At 42.7% G+C, this 19,551-nt stretch overlaps 1 protein-coding gene across 1 annotated transcript in view; it reads right to left on the bottom strand.

Annotated features, from left to right (window-relative positions):
* MCTP2 (multiple C2 and transmembrane domain containing 2) overlaps positions 1-19,551 on the bottom strand; it is a 234,536-nt gene that overhangs the window by 175,826 nt on the left and 39,159 nt on the right. The window contains exons 3-4 of the mRNA XM_002926690.4: positions 15,550-15,612; positions 14,284-14,392 (exon numbers count right to left, since the gene is read on the bottom strand). Coding sequence (XP_002926736.1) covers positions 14,284-14,392; positions 15,550-15,612 — 172 coding nt within the window. The remainder of the gene's footprint in view (positions 1-14,283; positions 14,393-15,549; positions 15,613-19,551) is intronic.

Here is a 19,551-nt window from a genome sequence, read left to right as displayed (position 1 = left end):
ACTACAATTAAATGAAGGCAACATGCTTATTCCCAGAATCACCCTCACCCATCATTCTGCAAATGGCAGCCACATGCTTCCTGGAGCTGTTCTCTTGTTACCAACCACAGAACACTTTCCTACCCACCATTTTAGCATTTTGCTCTATGTGTTCTGCCACTTACCACATCTTAGTTGAACTATTCCTGGAGTTTTCTCCTGAATATGATAGACACCTCTCTTCTAAGGGAGCCTGCCATGTAAAATACCCCAATGGCACTTTGGTTAAGACCTGCCCATGGATGGACCCTGCAATGTAACGGTAATGCAATTACCAAAATCTAGTATCTGAAACAATTTCCAATGACCAACTTACAATGGGATCAATGATCTGAAAATACCTGTTTTATCAAAACTTGTTTAACTATTTATAAAGATTTACCAAAACTTGCTTATTTTTGACTATTTATAAGTTTGTATTGAGTAAAAATGGGACATAATAGAATTGTTGGAAGTAAGGTCCTTCTAGGACCTTCAGACTCCCCTCTTGCACCATGGCCTCCCTAAACTTTCTTCAGCTCCACTTACCCCACGCTCAGGTTTCCCTCCCCATCCGTCTTCCCCCTAATATCCTCTTCTTTTCTGTCCTCAGTCATCCCCTTTTTGGGCTCTGCAGCCTAGGCTATGGCATGTCTAGTCACTCCCCTTTATTTACTTTATTTTTTGGCCTGAGACAAATTAAATATTTAAAATTGCGTTTTCACTCCGTCTTCAAAAACCAATTAATGAATATGACCTAGTGACCTTCAGCTGTTTTTAAAAGTTCTCATCTGATAACTTTATACATACCAATTTATAAATATGGATTAAAGGAAAACATTGTCAATACACTGACGGATTCAGTAAATCAGTAAATGGACTGTTTGGTGAACAGATTATTGCATGAATTGGCTTTTGGTGAAGTGGGCATTGAGAGATGTTTGCACCCATGTTGTCAGATCAGGGGTGGGAACTTCTGTTTCATGCATCGTGCACAATGGTCCCTGTAACATCAAACAAGGAAGGGCCCAGATAAAGAGAGGAAAAGGCCTAGCAACATAGAAAAAAGGAGAGTGGAGGCAGTGACCAGGACACAGCCATATAAAGAGACCATAAAGTGGGTCAGGGAAAAAAGAAGACAAGTTAGCCACGCGACCAACGAATGTAACCGCCCTGAGTCCCTGCAAAGGGCACAACCTACCAGATCTGTACGTTGGTAAGCACTGGGTGTTCCAGAAATCCACACTGCCAAAGCACACGCAATGATTAATACCCTAACATTCTCCCTCCTCTTCATACAAATCCTAAAAATGTCCTCAGCCCAGGCTATTGTCTGAGCATAAATTTAAAATCTAATGAAACAGACAGCAGCCTCCATGGAGAAGAGACAACCGATTGGAGCTTTGTAATAACATTAATGATGGGCATGCTCCCATGTAACCCTCCAAAAACTGCAAGGGATAGCACTATTTATATTGTTGCTTTAAAGACTAGGAAAGTGAGTGAGTTCCCAGAGCCAAGCCTCAGATACAGATCCAAGTCCGTGCAAAGCCTTCATAACTAGAGCAGTTTTAAAGCATAACCAGTCCCATCCCTCTGAATGGGCGACAGCTGCAGCCAAAGCAGTGTGGACCAAGTCACACAGTTTTCCTTCCAAGGCTGGGCCACACGAGGGGAGGCGGCTCCTGCCTTGTGTCCTGGAGCCTCAGCGGCCACATAAGAGGCGTGACAACTCCGAGGCACCATGCCTCACGGAGCGGCCTCGGGTGGAACAGACCTTGTCTTCCAGCGGGCCATCCCAGGTTCCCAACACTGGTATCAACAGGCCTTCGAGCCCCCAGATGACCACTCCCAACAGGGAAGTCATTCTCAACCTTCAAGTTTTCCCAGCGGAGATGGCAGACGGCATGTGGCCAAGAGAAGCCATTCGCAGCGTGCCTTGTGGAAATTCCCAGCCCCAGAATTCACGAGCATGTGGTGGCGTGGGGTTGCTAAGGTTTGCGGTAACTTGTTACACGGGGATGGTCTCTGGACTAATACCCCTCACCTTTGCATGCTGTGCTCTCTGCCTCAAATTCAGTGTGGTGTGAGCTGTGAGTGTTTGAGGTGTGATGCATGATACACCCTCTGAATGTAATTCTCTGCATAGAACACCCACACACCCTGCAGCAGAACACACCAGATCAACGTCACAATGAAACAAAGTAAACAGAACGACTTAAAACACAGCATGCGATGGGGCGCATGGTACGTTGAAACAGAAATGAACTGATAAAACCACTCATTACAGAGAAGCCCCGTTCAACCAATGGAAGACGCGCTCCATTAAGTTCAAGTCAATGATCTGCAGTTGGATGTAAGGCAATTTGTCACGTGCAACAGGTGCAGGAAACATACGGGTCTCCGTCCAAAGCACTTCATATGACTTGGGATGGGATCCCCCTGAACGAATAGCTTAGCTGACTCTATAAAACGGGAGGGTATCAAGACCTTCTAATAAGCTGGTCAGGAGACACAGCATCCCAAAACAAAATACAACAGAAATCTCCAGAGGAAAGGGCTCTGGTGTGGGAACACATTAAAGGCCATACGGACACACATGGCCAACCAAGGGACGCCCTGTGCAAACTGAAAAAGGAATCAACAGAAACGGGTTTCAAAAATCAGCTCCACTTATTTGCTAAGGGAGCTTGGTAGGCTATCAAACCCAACAAGTGGAGAAAAGCCAACCACTACCTGTGATTCAGGAGGGGTGTCTGCATTTCTGAAAGTCTCAAGTTCGCTCATACTCTGGCCAGCTGTGTTTCTGTGGCTCCCACACAGCATGCCAGTGATCTCACGCCACCTGGTGTTCAGAGAAGGTACTCCAACGTGAAGCCAACCCCAATTTTTGCAAGAGTACTGATTGTGATCTTTTGATACAGTAACACTGGTGTGGTGCTGGCATCTGAACAAAAAAAACACATCCGTAGGATTCAAAGAGAAATCCAAGAACCAACCCTAATACGTATTGCATTTTAATAGACAATTAAAAAGTGGCAATCAAATCATCAGGGAAAGGAATATTTAGTCCTTGCTAATTAAATAGCCATTTGGCAAAAAGTAAATCTAAGTTCCTACTCTGAGCCAGAAATCAAAATAAACTTGAGACAGATCAAAGAGATAAAGGACAAATGTCAAACAAAACAGCAAAGAGAATAAATATAGGTTGGTATGTATCCCTTTCAAGACAGAAAGGCCCTTGTCGGTATCAAAACAAAGGAAGAAATTCTCTAGAAATGATTGTTAGACTTGAAAAGATTTTTGCAACAAAACTTTATAAACAACTTAGAAGGCAAATGGCAAATTCTGTTCCCTAAGAGAAGAATGAGCAGCAATTACAGACGGGACAGGCTTTGCACAAAAGAGAAGCAAACAGCTCATAACCAAATGCATCTGAGGGACCAAAATTACTAATAAAAATCAAAACAAATATAATACTTTTTCTCTATCAAATTAACAAAGATAATCTACACACAGTGTAGGTGAGAAATGGAAAGAGACCATACGTATATGCTATTGGTGGGTGAGCCATATAGGGAGATATTTCTCAAGAGTGAGCTGACAATTCTATAATGAGAATCTTGAAATGCTCAGATCATGGGACACAACACATCTGGAAAGAAATAAAAAAGAAAGTGTTACACCCAGATTTAGGCACAAGGATATTTGCATGTTGCGTTATCACTTATAATAAAAATGTTGAAAGAAACTGGAACATCGATTAAACAAAGAATGATGTACTCTATTAATCTCATTTCTTCTCAAAATGGAATTTTTATCATATGGGAAGAAATACGCATGGTGAAAAAAAGCAGGTGATCAAGCAGGTTAACATTAGACCCTATTTACTTGAGAAAGTAAAATAGATTCTTTAAATACCAGATCAGGTATGGTACATTCAGTAAAAAATAATAATAATAATATTAATATTATAATTTCAGTGAGTGACAGGAGGATGCTGTCCATCATGCCATGTCTGCCCAGGTTGGTCACTATGAAATTTGAGGGCCATTTTCTGAATCAAATTTAAGATGGGGAAAATAAAACCATCAACCCATTCCAATCACTAAAAACTAGCCTTTCCTTCATTTCTGCTGCTGCAGAAACACAAAGTAGGAATTGGTCTCAGAAAACACCCTCACCACCACCACCCTTTGCACCCGCCTTGGGGGCAGGGGAGCCGGGCCAGGGTGGCAGGTGGGGCTCGGAAACAATCTGTTGCAAAGAGAGATAAAGTGAAAGATATGTAAAAGGTAAAACAAATGATCAAGAAACTGGGAAGAAAGGTCATTAGAAGACTGGTGGAAATGCAATGAGCCCTTCCCTTCCCGGAGGGAAAATGCAAAAATAAAATGCCAACAAGAATAAAGACAACTAGACACAGTCCTAATAATACCTACTGTTTACTGTGTGCTACTGTGTTTCTTCCAACCCCACCGACATCCCCTGTGTCCCTGCAAGCATTTGCACCAGGTGAATCTTCACAACCCTTGCTAGATGGTATCTGAGTCAGCACCCAAACCCGGGTGGTCTGCACCCAGGGTCTAGGACTCACATTCACCAAAACTCTGTATTATGACACAAAAGCAAAAGACGGTTTTTGTTGGACACAGCAGTACTTCTGGGGGTCCGGCCCAGGTTCAGCAGAGCTGTCCAGAAGCTAACACCACTCAGAACACACCTGCCAGGAAGCCATATAGCTGTTCCTCAGTTCTAGAAACATCCCATGTGTCCCTCAATTACAGCTGCAAAGAGGACAATGGGTTTCCCTCTAGCTCTAATACCAGGGTATCTTTTCTTTTTAAAGAAGAAATATAGAATCATAAAAAAAAATTAAAAGGATAAAAATTAGCCTATTTGCTATTGCAAAAGGAAAGGAGGTCTGAAATCAGAGGTACCAGACATTTGAACATTTTGGTAGCAGATCAGTAATTTACTAAACACCTATCACATGGCAGGCTTTTCACACTAGTGGGACCTCTTTAATCTTTTGTCTAAATCATTCTTTCCAAATAGGAAAACGACTTATCCAACATATTCTTTCTGCAACGTGCAAACAAACCTGTTACTACGCTCAAAACAAAGGTCGACCATCTACCCCTGCTGGAAAAGCAGAGAGAGAAGTTTGCTAGATGAATTGGGTCCTGAATTTTCATCGTCTAAAACTCACATCAAAAAGAACAACCATCAACCCTCAACCCTCAGTTGACCCACAAAAGGGATTTTTGTGGCCCTGATCATGTTACTATGAACTTCCGAGGACTTTCCTGTCCCTTTTGCAACACTGCAAAGTGGCCACCAGAGGGCATCAGCAATACAGTGTTCTTCCAGGGCAGGGCAGGTATTACCTTAACTGCCTTCACATCAAGGAAAAACACGGTTTTAATGCAAGGGCTCTTGTTTTCCAGGGATTAATGCTCCAGGTGTGTGTGTGTGTGTGTGTGTGTGTGTGTGTGTGTGTGTGTGTGTGTGTGTGTGTGTGTTTCCTTAAAATCTTATTTAATCATAAGAGACAGAGAGAAAGAGTGGGAGGCAGAGGAAGAGGGAGAAGGAGGTTCCCCCGAAGAGCAGGGAGTCGGACACGGGGCTCGATCGTGAGACCCCGAGATCATGACCTGAGCCAAAGGCAGACGCTTAAATGACTGAGCCACCCACGTGCCCCAGTGCTCTAGGTTTTGATGGGATTTGAGCTGAGCATTCTTCCCAGGATAAGAGAGGCCTTCCCATGTCACAGAGCGGTACTCACCCCAGGCCTAGAAAGCAGGGCCAACTTTAAGACCCAAAAATATCTTCTTGACCACATTTCCTTACAAGCAGAAACTGAGTCCAACTTAAAACTATGCATCAGCCTCATTATGAAGTAGGAGGACTTAAAATTGGTCATATCATCTTCCTTCTTTTTACCAATCTAGAAAGATAAGACCCCCAAGAGTTACTAGCTTTATTTTTTTTGCCTGCTAGAGAATTAATTAATTAATTTATTTATTTTTCATGATTTTTATTTTGTTATATTAGTCACCATACAGTACATTACCAGTTTTTGATGCAATGTTCCATGATTGATTATTTGCTTATACAATGGGATATTACTCAGCCATCAGAAAGACTTACTAGCTTTAGATTGAGAAACCAAAATGAGTGTGTGCCTTCTTTGGTGAAAAACATTAGTGGAACCTCCGAGAGAGAAAAAAAAAAAAAAATGGGAAGGAAATGGGGAGTGTAAAGGAAGAAGCAAGGATGAGAAAAAGGGAAGTAGAGAAAAAAAAAAATAATAAGATGACAAGGCAGGAGCCAGGCTTCCACAAAGACCTACCCCCAGGCCATAGGCAGTAACTGGGAGACAGCAGGGAGCTGGGGATGCTATGCTTTTCCTCCCAAAGACAGCACAAGAAGGCGAGCTCAAGGTCACGCCTGGACATTGACAGCATTCAAGTAAGGCTCATTCCTAGAAAGACCACAATAGCAGCCCACACGTTTGGAAAAGAAGGGGGCTGGTTGATAAGTACCGAGCTCCCCAATACTGGACTGAGTTCAGGCCAGGCTAAAACACCACCTGCCAAGGAATAGAAGGAAATGAACGAAGAGCTAGAAAATGACCTGTAAGGGGCAATCATCGAAGCGTGGCCACGCTTCTCGCACAACCTAATTAAATCCTTTCAGCCTCCCAGGTGCTATTCTTGCGTCCATGATGACACCTGGCGGTAGAGGCACTCTCATGGCGATGAGTTCCTAGTCGCCCACTAACTTCAGTCCTTTTGAATGACCTGTAGGTTCTGCTGGGTTTATTCAGTGCACCCACACACACACACCATGCCTACGTATTCTGTACAAGGGATAGACCAGTCGACAACAAAAGACCCTCTGATGTGCTGGGTACCAACTACGTAACACTATGCTCTGGACCCCAGGGCTAAACCTGTCCACTGTTTTAAAGCCAGAGCTCCCTCCTAATTCTGCCCAAAGAACAATTTGCAAGTTTATGGTTTAACAAACTTCACCAAAAACCCCAGAAAATCTCAATATTCCCCCTTGCTTGTCTATTTAACAACGCAGCACTGTGTTTGAGCCAGAGAAATGAGAGATTTCAATAAAATGTCCACAGCACTCTTTACACGAGGGAAGTCCGCTGTCCAGGCCTGGCTGACGGCATCATAACAGAGAGGGGTGCTGTGGTGTCTGAGAGGCTTCTCCCCACTTGTTTCCGGATGGGCCAAGCTACTGAAAGTTTCCAATCCTCAGTCACAAACTTTGTAAGCTCCTTGTAAGGCTGTTTTTTTTTTTTTTAAAGATTTTATTTATTTGACAGACAGAGACAGCCAGCCAAGAGAGGGAACACAGCAGAGGAGTGGGAGAGGAAGAAGCAGGCTCCTAGCAGAGGAGCCTGATGTGGGGCTCGATCCCATAACGTGGGGATCACACCCTGAGCCGAAGGCAGACGTTCAACCGCTGTGCCACCCAGGTGCCCCAAGGCTGTTTCTTGAGGGATGTCAGAAATGTCTTTTCCTAAGAGAGATACCATGACTTTCCACTTTACTGCCCGATAAAAAATAAAGAAAAAAATGGCTTTTTACCACCTAATATCTCCAGATATTTTTTTTCATTATTTGAGGTCATAGTACTAAAATGTTTCCTAGCTACCTCAACTGAAATATGATCTTCAAACCTTGATCGCTCCCTACATTTAGATTATACCTCCTTTATTTTAAATCAAGTTTTTACTTTGCTACACGCAAAGCAGTTTCTTGGAGCCAAACTCCAAAATCAGATCATAATATTCTAAGACAGAGGTTGGCAACCTTTGGCCCACAGGTCAAATCCAGCCCACTGCTTGTTTTGGTAAATCAAGTTGTATTGAAACATAGTCTGGACCGTTACTTTGCATATCTTTAGATGCTAATCCTGACCAAAAATGATTTCTATTTGGCTGTTTGGAAAACCACTAACATTTTTCACTTTAGAAAACATTAAATAATAAACAAGTTGTGATATAGTACTCTGGATAACTTCTGTCAGTTTGTACGATGTGTTATTGGTACCTAAGAGTCATATTTTCAATGATTTCTCTCTTTCCGCTTCAGTTATACAGTTATGTGACCAAAAAGGAAATGAATCATTAAAATGGATCTAAAGATAATGGCTGTTTTGGCACTATACCAGCAGAGATAGGCAGTTGTCCCTGAGCCCTTATGACCCATAAATCCAAAAATATTTACTTTCTGCCCCTGTACAGAAAAAGTTGCCAACCCGTGTTCTAGACAGAAAGTTACATAAGCGGTACTGATTATGTAACAATCTAAAGAAAATACCAAACTCTTTCCTCAGAGGATGATTCATCAAAAATGGTTTTTCTCCCTAAACATTCAAAAATGAGACTGTGCAACTGACTTAAATATCCCACAGCAGTTCCTCTACAGCCAAGGGCACGAAACATTTCAACGATACTCCAAAGGCCCGCCTGTCATAATTGAGACTCAATATTTGGTCAATTTGAGCTATTCTATTTTAGGCTTAAACATTAAATACATGATTCACTATCAGCAAAACAAAATACAAACCAACCCCTATGTTGCAGTGAGAGCATAAAGAGGACACAGGGGGTCTAACTAAATGACACAGGCTAAGGACCAAGTCCCAAGGTCACGATGGGGACGTTGACGTGGAACAGAGGAACAAGCTCTTTCCTGAGAGTCAGGAATATATGCTATTCTCATTACTATCATTCATTAATAACTGCAGTAACCCGCATTATCCTTTATTGGCTGTTTTCTATATGTATGGCTCTATGCTATATCTACTTCCTTTTTGTTCATTCTAACAACTCCATTATAAGGCAAGTTGCATCATGCCCATTTTACTGATGGATAAACTCAATTTCAGAGAGGTGGAGGGAATTGCCATAGGAGGTCCCAAGCTGGGAAGCAGGCTGTAATGTGCAATCGTCTCCTTGCACGCCCCCCTTACCCCGAGCCACCCAGGCTGCTCTGAGTGCTGCCCCACCTGCTGCTTCCTTACGTGACCTTGGTAAGTCATTTTTAGTCTCTGGACTTCAGTCTCCAGATTCAACCTTCTGTCGGATTGGCCTTCGAAGCAGGTGGTCTGTGTGAGGTCCTGCATTTCTAAAATCATGTGAAACTTTTCCCTGACTTTCACCACCAGGTCCCGGGAGAAAAGCAGCGCAGTGCTCATCGCGGGGAAGGGACTCAACCATGCTGGCTAAGTGAAGGAGGAAAGGAGAGAGTGACCGAATTCTCTTCCTTTTGGCAAAGACGTTTTCCTTCTTACTACAGCCTTTAACATTCCTTTTCTTTAAGTCCAGTGCTTCAGGCGGATTTCCTTAAGGAAGCACTAAAATTTATGAAAAGCATTCCATGTGTAAAGCATCAGTATGGCACAGTCTGTACAAAGATGAATTAAACAGCCATTCAGCTAATATAACGCTAATATCTTAATAGGGCAACTTGGTCATTTATCCAATTAAGGGTAAAAGCGTCTGTTTCAGGGAGGTGACATTTTTATAGGCTTGAGATGAGAGAGAACTTGTGTCTGTGATAAATAGAAAAGACGACAAAGAAGTGACATCTGGATGAATCTTGAAGGATATTTAGTATTGTATCAATCGGCTATCAAGCTTATGTCCACAGAACTGGAGGGCATGTTTTGTAGAGTAAATACGGTAAATTTGTGGCTAATCCAAAAATCCTTTTGTATTTAGTATGTTGGCAGATCATACAGTACTCTGTATCTAATTGTGTTAATTAGGCTAATACCAAATTAAATTATGGTCAGAGAATGCAAATTAAGAATGCTGGAGAGCGAATTTGTAACAAGGAAAAGATATAGTGCCTAGTAGACTCTACCTACCAGAAGAAGCCAATATTTCTTCTCACGTGCCAACACATACTGGTGCACCATGGCTGCCCAGAACGATGGTGCTCAAGTGTGCTTTCTGGACCACCTGCACAGGATCACCTGGGAACTGGTTAGAAACGCAAATCCTCACACACACACACGCCCCCCACCCCCAGCCTTGCTGAATCAGAAACTCTCGGGGTGGGCAACGTGTGTTTTCATCAGCCCTCCAGGCTACCCTGATGTTCATTCAAGTTTGGAAACTATTGGTCCAAAGGATAAAATTCAGGTGTTGGATAAAATTCTGATGCTGGGTTGGGTCCCATAGAAAATATCATTGTGCTGATAAAGAATGTCCGTCCCAGGCAAGGAGTCAGGAGTGGAAGCATGTGTGATAGTAGTTACGATTCCTGCCTAAGTCAACAGCACTCACCTGAATGCTATCCTGCCTTGCGTGGTCTCTGGAACATTTCCCTGATCACTAACATGATGCTTACGAAAATCAGGCAGCAATGAATAGAGTCACCGTGTAGGAAGTCCCACCACACCTCCAAGTACAGAAAAAGAATTGACTGGGAGAGGGATATTTTCTCACTGATGATTAACTTTCCCAATAAATAAAAGAAAACAGACAAGAACAATCACTACTGGTTACAAAAGATACAGGGGCTGGAACAGCACAGTTTATGACCTAGAAGCCTTACTAGGTATTATATTTGGATCATATTAAGTTTACACAAGATAAAGCCAAAGATGTTTAACTCTGATGAAACTGTTCAGAGATGACAATGGCTGGGATGATAGTGCAGACTACAGTTTCTCTTCTGCCTCTAAAAGGGCAAGGTATGGAGCAAGACCACACACACCCCATTCTTCTGGTCGTTTTCTGATGTGCACAATGTCTTCTTCATCATCTACTAAGTTTACAGACCATCTACTAAGGATCTGCTGTAAGTCTATCATTATGAGACGTCAAGGGTGGGGAAGCCAAATCACTCACTCTGGGAGAAAGATCCAGAAAAGGTGAGTCAACTGGAAAGAGGGTAGTTGGTCTGTAGAAGTGGCCCAGGGCCTGTGCCCATCCCGAAGTTACAAACTATTAGAGGAGTTCCAAAAATTTAAAACAAAATATGTTTTTTTAAAGGTTCAGAATACCTTCTTTCTAGTAAAGTTAAATGCACTATCCATGGAGCACACTTCCCCGCTCCAGATAAGCTTTCACAAAACAAGCTTGATAATGATCTCAGTTTGACAGACGCACCCACAGGACTCTGCAAATTCAGAGCAAGAGTGAGGATTTTTGCGGGAGGTAACTTCACACTGGTTTATGATTGTTCCCTAGATGTTATTTCAGGTGTGAAATGCTATCTGACCAAATCATTAAAAATAACAGAAGAGATGTATTTATTAAAATGAATATGTTTATAATGATAGCACACTAGTCGTAAAACACTGGAAGTCACACTATTGATAGATAAGAAATTATGATTTTGATAAAAAACACAATTTACCAACAGGTAAAAAATGAGATATTTTTTCACTACTTTGAAATCCTGTATCTGAAAAAATTAAAAAAGACAGAAGAAGAGAGACAGAGAGAGGTAATGTTGTTTAAAAAAAAAAAAAAGTAGAGGAGTGTCTGGGTGGCACAGTTGGTTAAGCAACTGACTTTTGGTTTCAGCTCAGGTTATGATCTCATGACCCTGATCTCAGGGTCATGATATCAAGCCCCACATAGGGCTCCATGCTCAGTGCACAAAGTCTGCTTGAGATTCTTTCTCCCCTTCTCCCTCTGCCCCTCCCACTTGTGCTCTCTCTCTTTAAACAAATAATTAAATACATAAATCTTAAAAAAAAAAAAAGTGGGAATATTTTATGTAGCCTGAAAGATGGAAGTCAGGTGAGATCAGAAATGATAGATAAATTCATCACCTAAAACATGAGCAAAAGCAAGTCATAGCAAAAAAGTTTTCAGAAGCAGGGTCAGGTGGGAGAATGTAAGGGTGCATGGCAGGTAAATCATGGATGCTCTGAGCTTGCAGGCAGGAGATACTGGAAGCAGAAGACAGCCAGAGAAACTATCAGAGTCACTGGCTGGCACAGCATATGTAGACCAGCTGGCTGAAATAGCACCGTCCTCTCCCCTTGGTGCCAAGCAATGACTAGCAAGAGCCCTTGAATGCAAGCATGAGCCGCGACCATGGGCAGTAAGCCAGAGAGGAAAGCTTTAGGTGATAGGTGGTAACAGGAACTAGTGATAACTGGGAGGAATGGGAAGGAGCAAGCCTGAACTACCAGCTCAGCCTGTCCAGTCGCATATCCCAGCCCTCCTCGCTATCAGGGAAGACAGGACACAGTAAGCAAAAATAGCATCCATGGATGGCAGGACAGGGACACAGAGACACACAGTAAGACGAGCAGCAAACATGACAAACTGGAATATCTAAGGGATAAAGCACCGAACAGGAGATTTTAAATGTATACTTAATATTCTCAAAAACAAGATGGCATCATCTCACTTATGAAACAATCATAAGCTGATATGAAAATTTAAAAGATGGCACTTCAATACATGGATGGGATAGCACAGTGGTCATGATGCACAAGAAAATGAGAAAGCTGGAAGGCCAAATGGAGGAATTCACCCTGGAAGGAAAAGTCATGGGAAGAATGAGAAAGAAAAGCTAGCAGACATAGAGGACAGATAGAAGGGTCTAGGAGGCACTTTCTCCATTTCATGTTCCAGAACAGAGTAAAAAGGAAGCAACAGAACACACTACCCAAGACCTGAAGGAAAACACTCAATTCCTTAGAATAAAAAGTTCCTCCTTACGAAACAAAATAATTTTTTTAAAAAAATACCATAAACAAAACTCAAATATATTTGCCCGCAAGAAAATGCAAAATCACTGAAGGACAAAAACAGACATAAAAATAAAAGATAAGCAACACACTGAGAGAAAAAATACTTGCAACCTGTAACAAACAACTGTTAATGCTGAAAGTTATAAAGAATGACAAACAGAAGAAAAAGCCCAACTGAAAACTGGACAAATGTTACAGAAAGAAACTCACAGAAAAGCAAATACAAATGACCACGTTCTTTATCGTGATAATCCTCAAAGTACAAATTAAAACAAGGCGAGTCGACACCCAACCTATGAGATTGCCAAAAACTAAGAGCGATAGTGAGGAGGTGGGGAAACTGTAAACATATTGTAAGAGAGGGCATATTCGTTCCTCCTGGAGGGCAATTTGCCAGGATCTCCTAAATTTAAGAGTGTGCATCCCCTGGATCCTGACTTCCATCTGCAGGTTCTGTCCTGGCTGCTGACAACAGTTAGCTTTCGTGAAGTGCTAGAAGCCAGACAGAGTTTTAAGTATTTTATAGAAGTTACTATCTTCAATACTCCTAATAGCCTCTCATGAAGGTTACTATTACTATCCTCATTTTATAGCTGAGGAAACTAAGTCACAGAGGGGCCAAGGAACATTTCTTAAACAACAGTAAATGGAGTTGGGCAGGATTTGAGCCCAGGCAGTCTGTCCGGACTGTCTGCTCTTAAACACATGTTATTTCTTATAAGATATATTCTCATCTGTGTATGAAAACATACAAAGGGTTCTCATCACAGTATCATTTGTAATCCTAGAAAAGTAGGAAAAAGCATCAACTGCCAGTAGAGAAACAAATGAATAACACATCATACTATGGAATATTATGGAGTATGCAAAAGAAAGGAGATATATTTACATGGAAAAACATAGTCTTGAATACATTTAGTGAAGCCCAAAAATCTTACTGCAGAATTATATGGACATTGCAGTATTTTAATTTAAAATATACACATGTGTATTTATGTGTGTGTGTAAATGCACAAAAACAGGCAGAAAAAGTGAATGAATCAAATCATATGCAGATAATGGATGTTATCCTGAGGGAGGGAAGCCCAGTGGGTTTCAGGGCAGGAGGGGCATGGAGTTCAAAGGGCATTTCCATCTATGTGTACATTTGATGGCATCACACTAAGGACGTATTCACATCTTTTCTTATGTATAATTAAAGTAGAATCAAGGGAACATTTTCTTAAGCAGTTGCTTTATGCCAGGCGTAAAGCTGTTACAGTGGCCTTATCTCCTTAAAAACAACTTTATGTGATTAGTACTATTATCATTATTGTTATTAATTTAATAACAGTAAAGGACAATAAGAGTCAGTGGATTGAAAAGCTTTGCTGCAAAGGCCTTGAAACATAAGAGGTGTCGATTTGAGCTCCGCTCCGTTGCAGAAGAGAAAGGCGGCCTAACGATGTAGAGACAAGAATAGAGAAACGGGTGTGCAGGCTACAGATGGCATAGCAGTGCCGGGCTTACCACAGCGGTCTCGGATGACCAGGTTCCGGCCTTCCTTCAGGTGGATGGTGAGGAGGTAGGCAAAAGGACTGGGCAGGTTACTCAGGCCATCGCCAGCTTCCCCAAACATCTATACGGACAGAGAAGTAAGTTCAGTCTGCTGTTTGGGGACCGAGGAAGAGAATTTCAGGACAAAAGTAAAAGTCACTACAGAGGCAAATCTTCAAGCTTCATCTCCCATCCCCCACCTTGGTGACCCGGTTACAGTGATTATTAACGCATCCATTATGTTTCTCCCCAGTGGGAGTTTATCAGAATTCCTGATAATATCTTTGCAATATTAACTCTCCCCCCTCCAAAAAAAAATCACACAAGTGGTAGGCCAGTATCTGAAATACCCTTAAGCTCAGTGATTTCCTGCAGGATTCTTTCTTCTAGAGCTCGTGGTGGCGCTGGAGGAAGTAGCATCTGTGGTGTCTGCATGTGTCCCGCAGACATGTGTCCACACTCAGATGCAAAGTGGCATCCTCATTTTCTCCCCTTCCCACCAAGCCCTTCCTCTCTGGCACACCTCCTCCACGTGTCATAAAAACATTCCGTTCACGACCACTGCGCTGTCAGCCTCCTGGGCCCGCATGTCCGTCGGGCGCTTGCCCCTCCCATGTCCATATGTGACACACTTTGAGTGCTCTCCCCTTTGCATATTTTTCCTCTGTTCCCTGGCCCGCACTGTGGTGTCTCCTCCATTTACCCTCAGTCTTGCCTCCCCTCAACACGGCTTACTTCCCTGTCCAGGAATGCATCTACTCCTACGGGCCACAAGGTCAACTCCAAGTCCATTTTTGAATATTCAATGAATCCAAGTCAAGTGTTGAACTACAGTTTTGCACTAGCTCAAATTTTTGTCTTTCCAAAGAGAAAGGGCAGATAAAGTAATTTATCTTTCACTTATTGGACATTCAATTAATCGATTTTGTGGCTGGGCCTCCCTTGACAACCTTCTTTTGAAAGTTCCCCCATCCGGGTTTCAAAGCATTTCAGAATGGCTTCGTCTCCTTTACTGTCCCACTCAGCTGCATAGCTGCTCTGTATTTTTAGAAAAATCGGTCCCAGTCTGACAGATCGATAGACCCTGAATTAATCTTTTCCAGCTCTAATGTGCAAGGCCTGTCTTTGTAGGTGGGTACGGGTCCGTGTGCTTTAAAAACAGGCAAGGAAATACAGATCCACACATTTGAGAAGAAATAATATTTCCTCTAGTGTTTGTTTTTAAGGAACGTCACTCACAGATTGTTCTTCAAATTGTTGGGAGGTCAGAGAAGCGTTCAGATCACCACTTCCACATAGCTTCTGTAAAAAAGAAAGGAAAAAAAATCCCGCTTTCAAAAAGCAAAACGGTATCAACCTACAGAGATATCCTTTATCGGGTCTTTCCCTCTGAGTCTGCCGTCTGTGTGTTCAGGTTCAAGTGTGCAGGCTGCCTGGCCGCACGGGTGGCAAGTCCTGGCAATAAAAGTTTGATCCCGTGGGGCCCCTCTGGCTACAGCCTCTCTGCCACCTTAGCCAGCGATCAGAGCCTGGGTAAGGCTGTTATTCTGCTCTACCACTAGGCTGCTCCAGTTATCCCTAGTTCATCCAGGATTTAGCACGCAAGCAGCTTTGTTCTGGTGAATGCAATGGGAGCAGCAGAGCCACCCCACCCGGTTCCTCGCAGGGTGGGACTGCCTGGCCCTCTGCCACCAACGAGAAGTGGACAGATCACGTGCTGGAGAACTGGGTTTGTTGCTCAGGAGGAAATATTTCAAAACGTGAGCTGGGAGACCTCCCTCCAACCATACTTTCATTGAGTCCATACAATCACCAACCAAAAAGGAAGAAATGCAAATTCGGAACGGATGGTCTCAGAATGGAAGGTGTGTGGGTTTCCTAATTCATGATACCTACGAAACAATCCCCCAGGGCAATGAAATGGGCAATGGTCAGTAGTTAGTGGAGGACACAGTAGACATGTCCATTGTCTTATATGCACAAATGCAGGGTCCAGAGGAGCTCTTGGACTCCTTGAAGGTTTCTGGACTGGAGATAAGGATGGCTGTCTGCACGGAAAGGCAGAATGGAAGGGAAGTGAGCTAACGGTCTTCCAGCATTTTGGATATGTTCCTGTTTGGCTGGTGTATTCCCATCCCAGCCCTACTGTCCCTTGACTGTGAATGTAATTCACTTACTTCATAATCTTTCACCAGGATCAAGGGTGAGTTCCAACACTTCAACCTTTCCCCTAGGGCTCCCAGCACTGAGGTCACTAGAGGCCCCCGACCCTGGAAGGACCACCGCTGCCCAGCCAGGAAACGAGCCCTGAGCCCCAGCATGGGAGGCCAGTTAGCAGACCGGAAAAAGGGCACCAGCAGGGCCTTCTCTCCTCAACTCCCCCTCTGGCTCTTCATACCTCCTATGTTGCTCTATGTAAAAACACACCCAGGTAGGTTGGACAGGACTACCTGAAGACTGCTTTAGGAACCTTATTCAGAACCTTACTCAACTCCCCCAGTTTCTAAAGATTTGCCCTCCTGCTTTTTACACCGCACACTATTATTTCCTGGAAGCTTGGCAACTCTTCTGCTTGACTTACAAAGCCAATAGAGACGGTTCACGTATTCACGGGCAGAGCCAACAAAGTATAATCTGCTGTCTGATCCTGTGTAGCCTGAGACCCATCAGTAATGTCTCCCATTTTAGGAAATACATCAATGCTCCACTTCATCAAGCCTGTTCGAAGGTAGTTCCACAAAGCTACCAGCGCTGGGCTCAAAATTTCCATTCAGAGTGCATAGTTATTAGCCAAAGAGCCAAAGATCGTGGTGGTCCAGAATCTTCTATTGCCAAGGAGAACAGTGGGTGGCTAGGAGCTTTGAAGCTGTCACCCCTCAGAAGGCACACCAAACACGCTCTCCCCCAAATTGGCCTTACTGTTCTAAATGATAACATTAATTAAGGGACCAAATGAGTCCACATAACCACCGCCACTTACATGCTATCAAAAATGAACACAGAGCTTTTATTCAAATATGCGATAAGTCTTCCACTTACAACAACATGGAAATTAAATGTGAAGAATGACATTAATTCAATATTATGGCTGGTTTTACTCACAGAAAAGTCACAGAACTTAAAGTTATGGTTCCCACAGCCACCGTAACTGTCACACGCCATATATACACACCAACGAAGGAAAGTGATCACCATAAAGGAGAGAGGAAATGCTACGTAGGCACTGAGGACCAAGTTATGGCCGCTGGGGGACACATAACCTTGAATATTCCCTTCCATTCTGCATAGAGCCTAACGTATTATCCGCTGAGTAGAAGTCACATGATTTCACTTCTTTGTAAACCTAGTAACTACATCAATGAGTTTTTCTTTAAAAAGAGAACAATTACGATTTTCCTCATAGGAATCCCTGGTATCCCACAATCACTAGAATGCATTTTTGCTATTCTCAACAAGCCTAATCGAGCACTCTGTTTTTTTATTTTACTTTTGAAAAGTTAACATAAAAAAATTGACTTTTGGCGTATGTGTACAGAACTACAATTTTTGACACGTATATATTTGTGGCACCACCACAACAATCCAGACAGAACAGTTCTCTCCCCCGATAACACTCTTTCATGCTATCCCACTGGAGTTAAACCATCCCCGGCCCACAGCAATCAGTTACCTGTCTTCCTTACCTTTTCCAGAATATTCTACACACGGACTCACTCTGTATGCAAACCTGACATCTGACGTCTGACATCTTTCACTCAGCACAATGCCTTTGAAACCCATCCAAGTGGTCCTCTGTATAAACTGCTCAAATGTTTTTCATTGTTGACTAGTATTCCATTGTATACATGTGCCATAGTTTATCCGATATGTGCTGGCTTCAAAAAATTTCAACCAAATGATTTCCAAGGACTCAGGGAAAGATAAATAATTTTGAATACCATCAATGTTAAAAAATTTAATATGACGGGGGCGTCTGGGTGGCTCAGTTAGTTAAGTGTTTAACTCTTGATTTCGGCTCAGGTCATGATCTCAGGGTTGTGAGATCAATCCTTGCATCAGGCTCTGCCCTGGGTGTGGAGCCTGCTTAAGATTCTCTCTCTTCCTCTCCCTCTGCTCCTCCCCACCCCACCACTCATGCATACTCTCTTTCTCAGAAAAAAAAAAAAAAAGTTTAAAATGACAAAACAGCCTAATTACTTAGAAACATTGAAAAAAACAGCACCAACACCTTGGCGTGAAAATTAGTACAAGGTTAGCCATCTCTCACACATCTCTCAGTGCTGCTTCTTGGATGAGTGGTTTTGTGCTTTTGGTTTTGATTTGTTTTTAATGACAGAGAGTCTGCATTGGAATTTCCATTCTACCTAAATAGAAAATGGTGGGAAGGTAATATATTTTGCATTCTCTTTAGATGAGAGTCCTCTATCGGCAAGAATGCAAATATATTAAAATTCAGCAGGATATGGGGAGATACTAGCATGGATGGGCCAATTATATCAAAAAAGAAAATCTCCCCTCCTCACCAAGGATCTTAAGAGCAAAACCACTCATGAGGGTAAACATTTTCCTTTTGTGTATGCTAAGTGTGATCTTGTACAAATACCCCCTCCCACGTGGCTCACGTGCAGGCTCTCACCATGAAGTCCACACAGGAAGCCAAATTATAAACCATGTAAACAATCACTGGGTATTTAAACTTCAGTACAGGAGACATAAACCCACATCCAGAAAAGCTAAGTGAGTAAAATGCTGGCTGAGAAGAGCACTTCTATGGTCTCTGAAAAATACTCAAGAGTATGTCAGTATAGCAAAAACTACATGGGACGCATACGTACTTAATGACTGCACCTGTCAAGGTCACTGGGAATTGGAACACTCTGGAAGACAGCATTCATAAACACAAATCCATACAAGACAAAGGAAGTAGCAAAATGAGTAAAGGGGATGGGATGGCTAAACACCCCGAGGCAGAGCCTGGATACGGTGACCCATCAAAACAACCCAGATGGCAGCGAGAGGACAAAATTAAGATGTCTGTTCAGAAAAAATGAGGTCTACCAACTGGCTGAGTCTACATATTAAATTTGTACACAACTTTCAGGAGACTATTGATCATACAATCAAGGGCTACCTGTTTAGTTCCCCCCAAAACCCCCAAGATTGTTCTCTATGATTACCCTGGAATAATGATATGCAAAATAGAAGTCACGCACGTATGCGTGTGTATGCGTGCATGCGTGT

Source organism: Ailuropoda melanoleuca, chromosome 9 (genome assembly GCF_002007445.2).
Source record: "Ailuropoda melanoleuca isolate Jingjing chromosome 9, ASM200744v2, whole genome shotgun sequence".
NCBI classification, from domain to species: Eukaryota; Metazoa; Chordata; class Mammalia; order Carnivora; family Ursidae; genus Ailuropoda; species Ailuropoda melanoleuca.
Note: the sequence above shows the minus strand (reverse complement) of the source record. Positions and strands in the feature narration are given on the sequence as shown.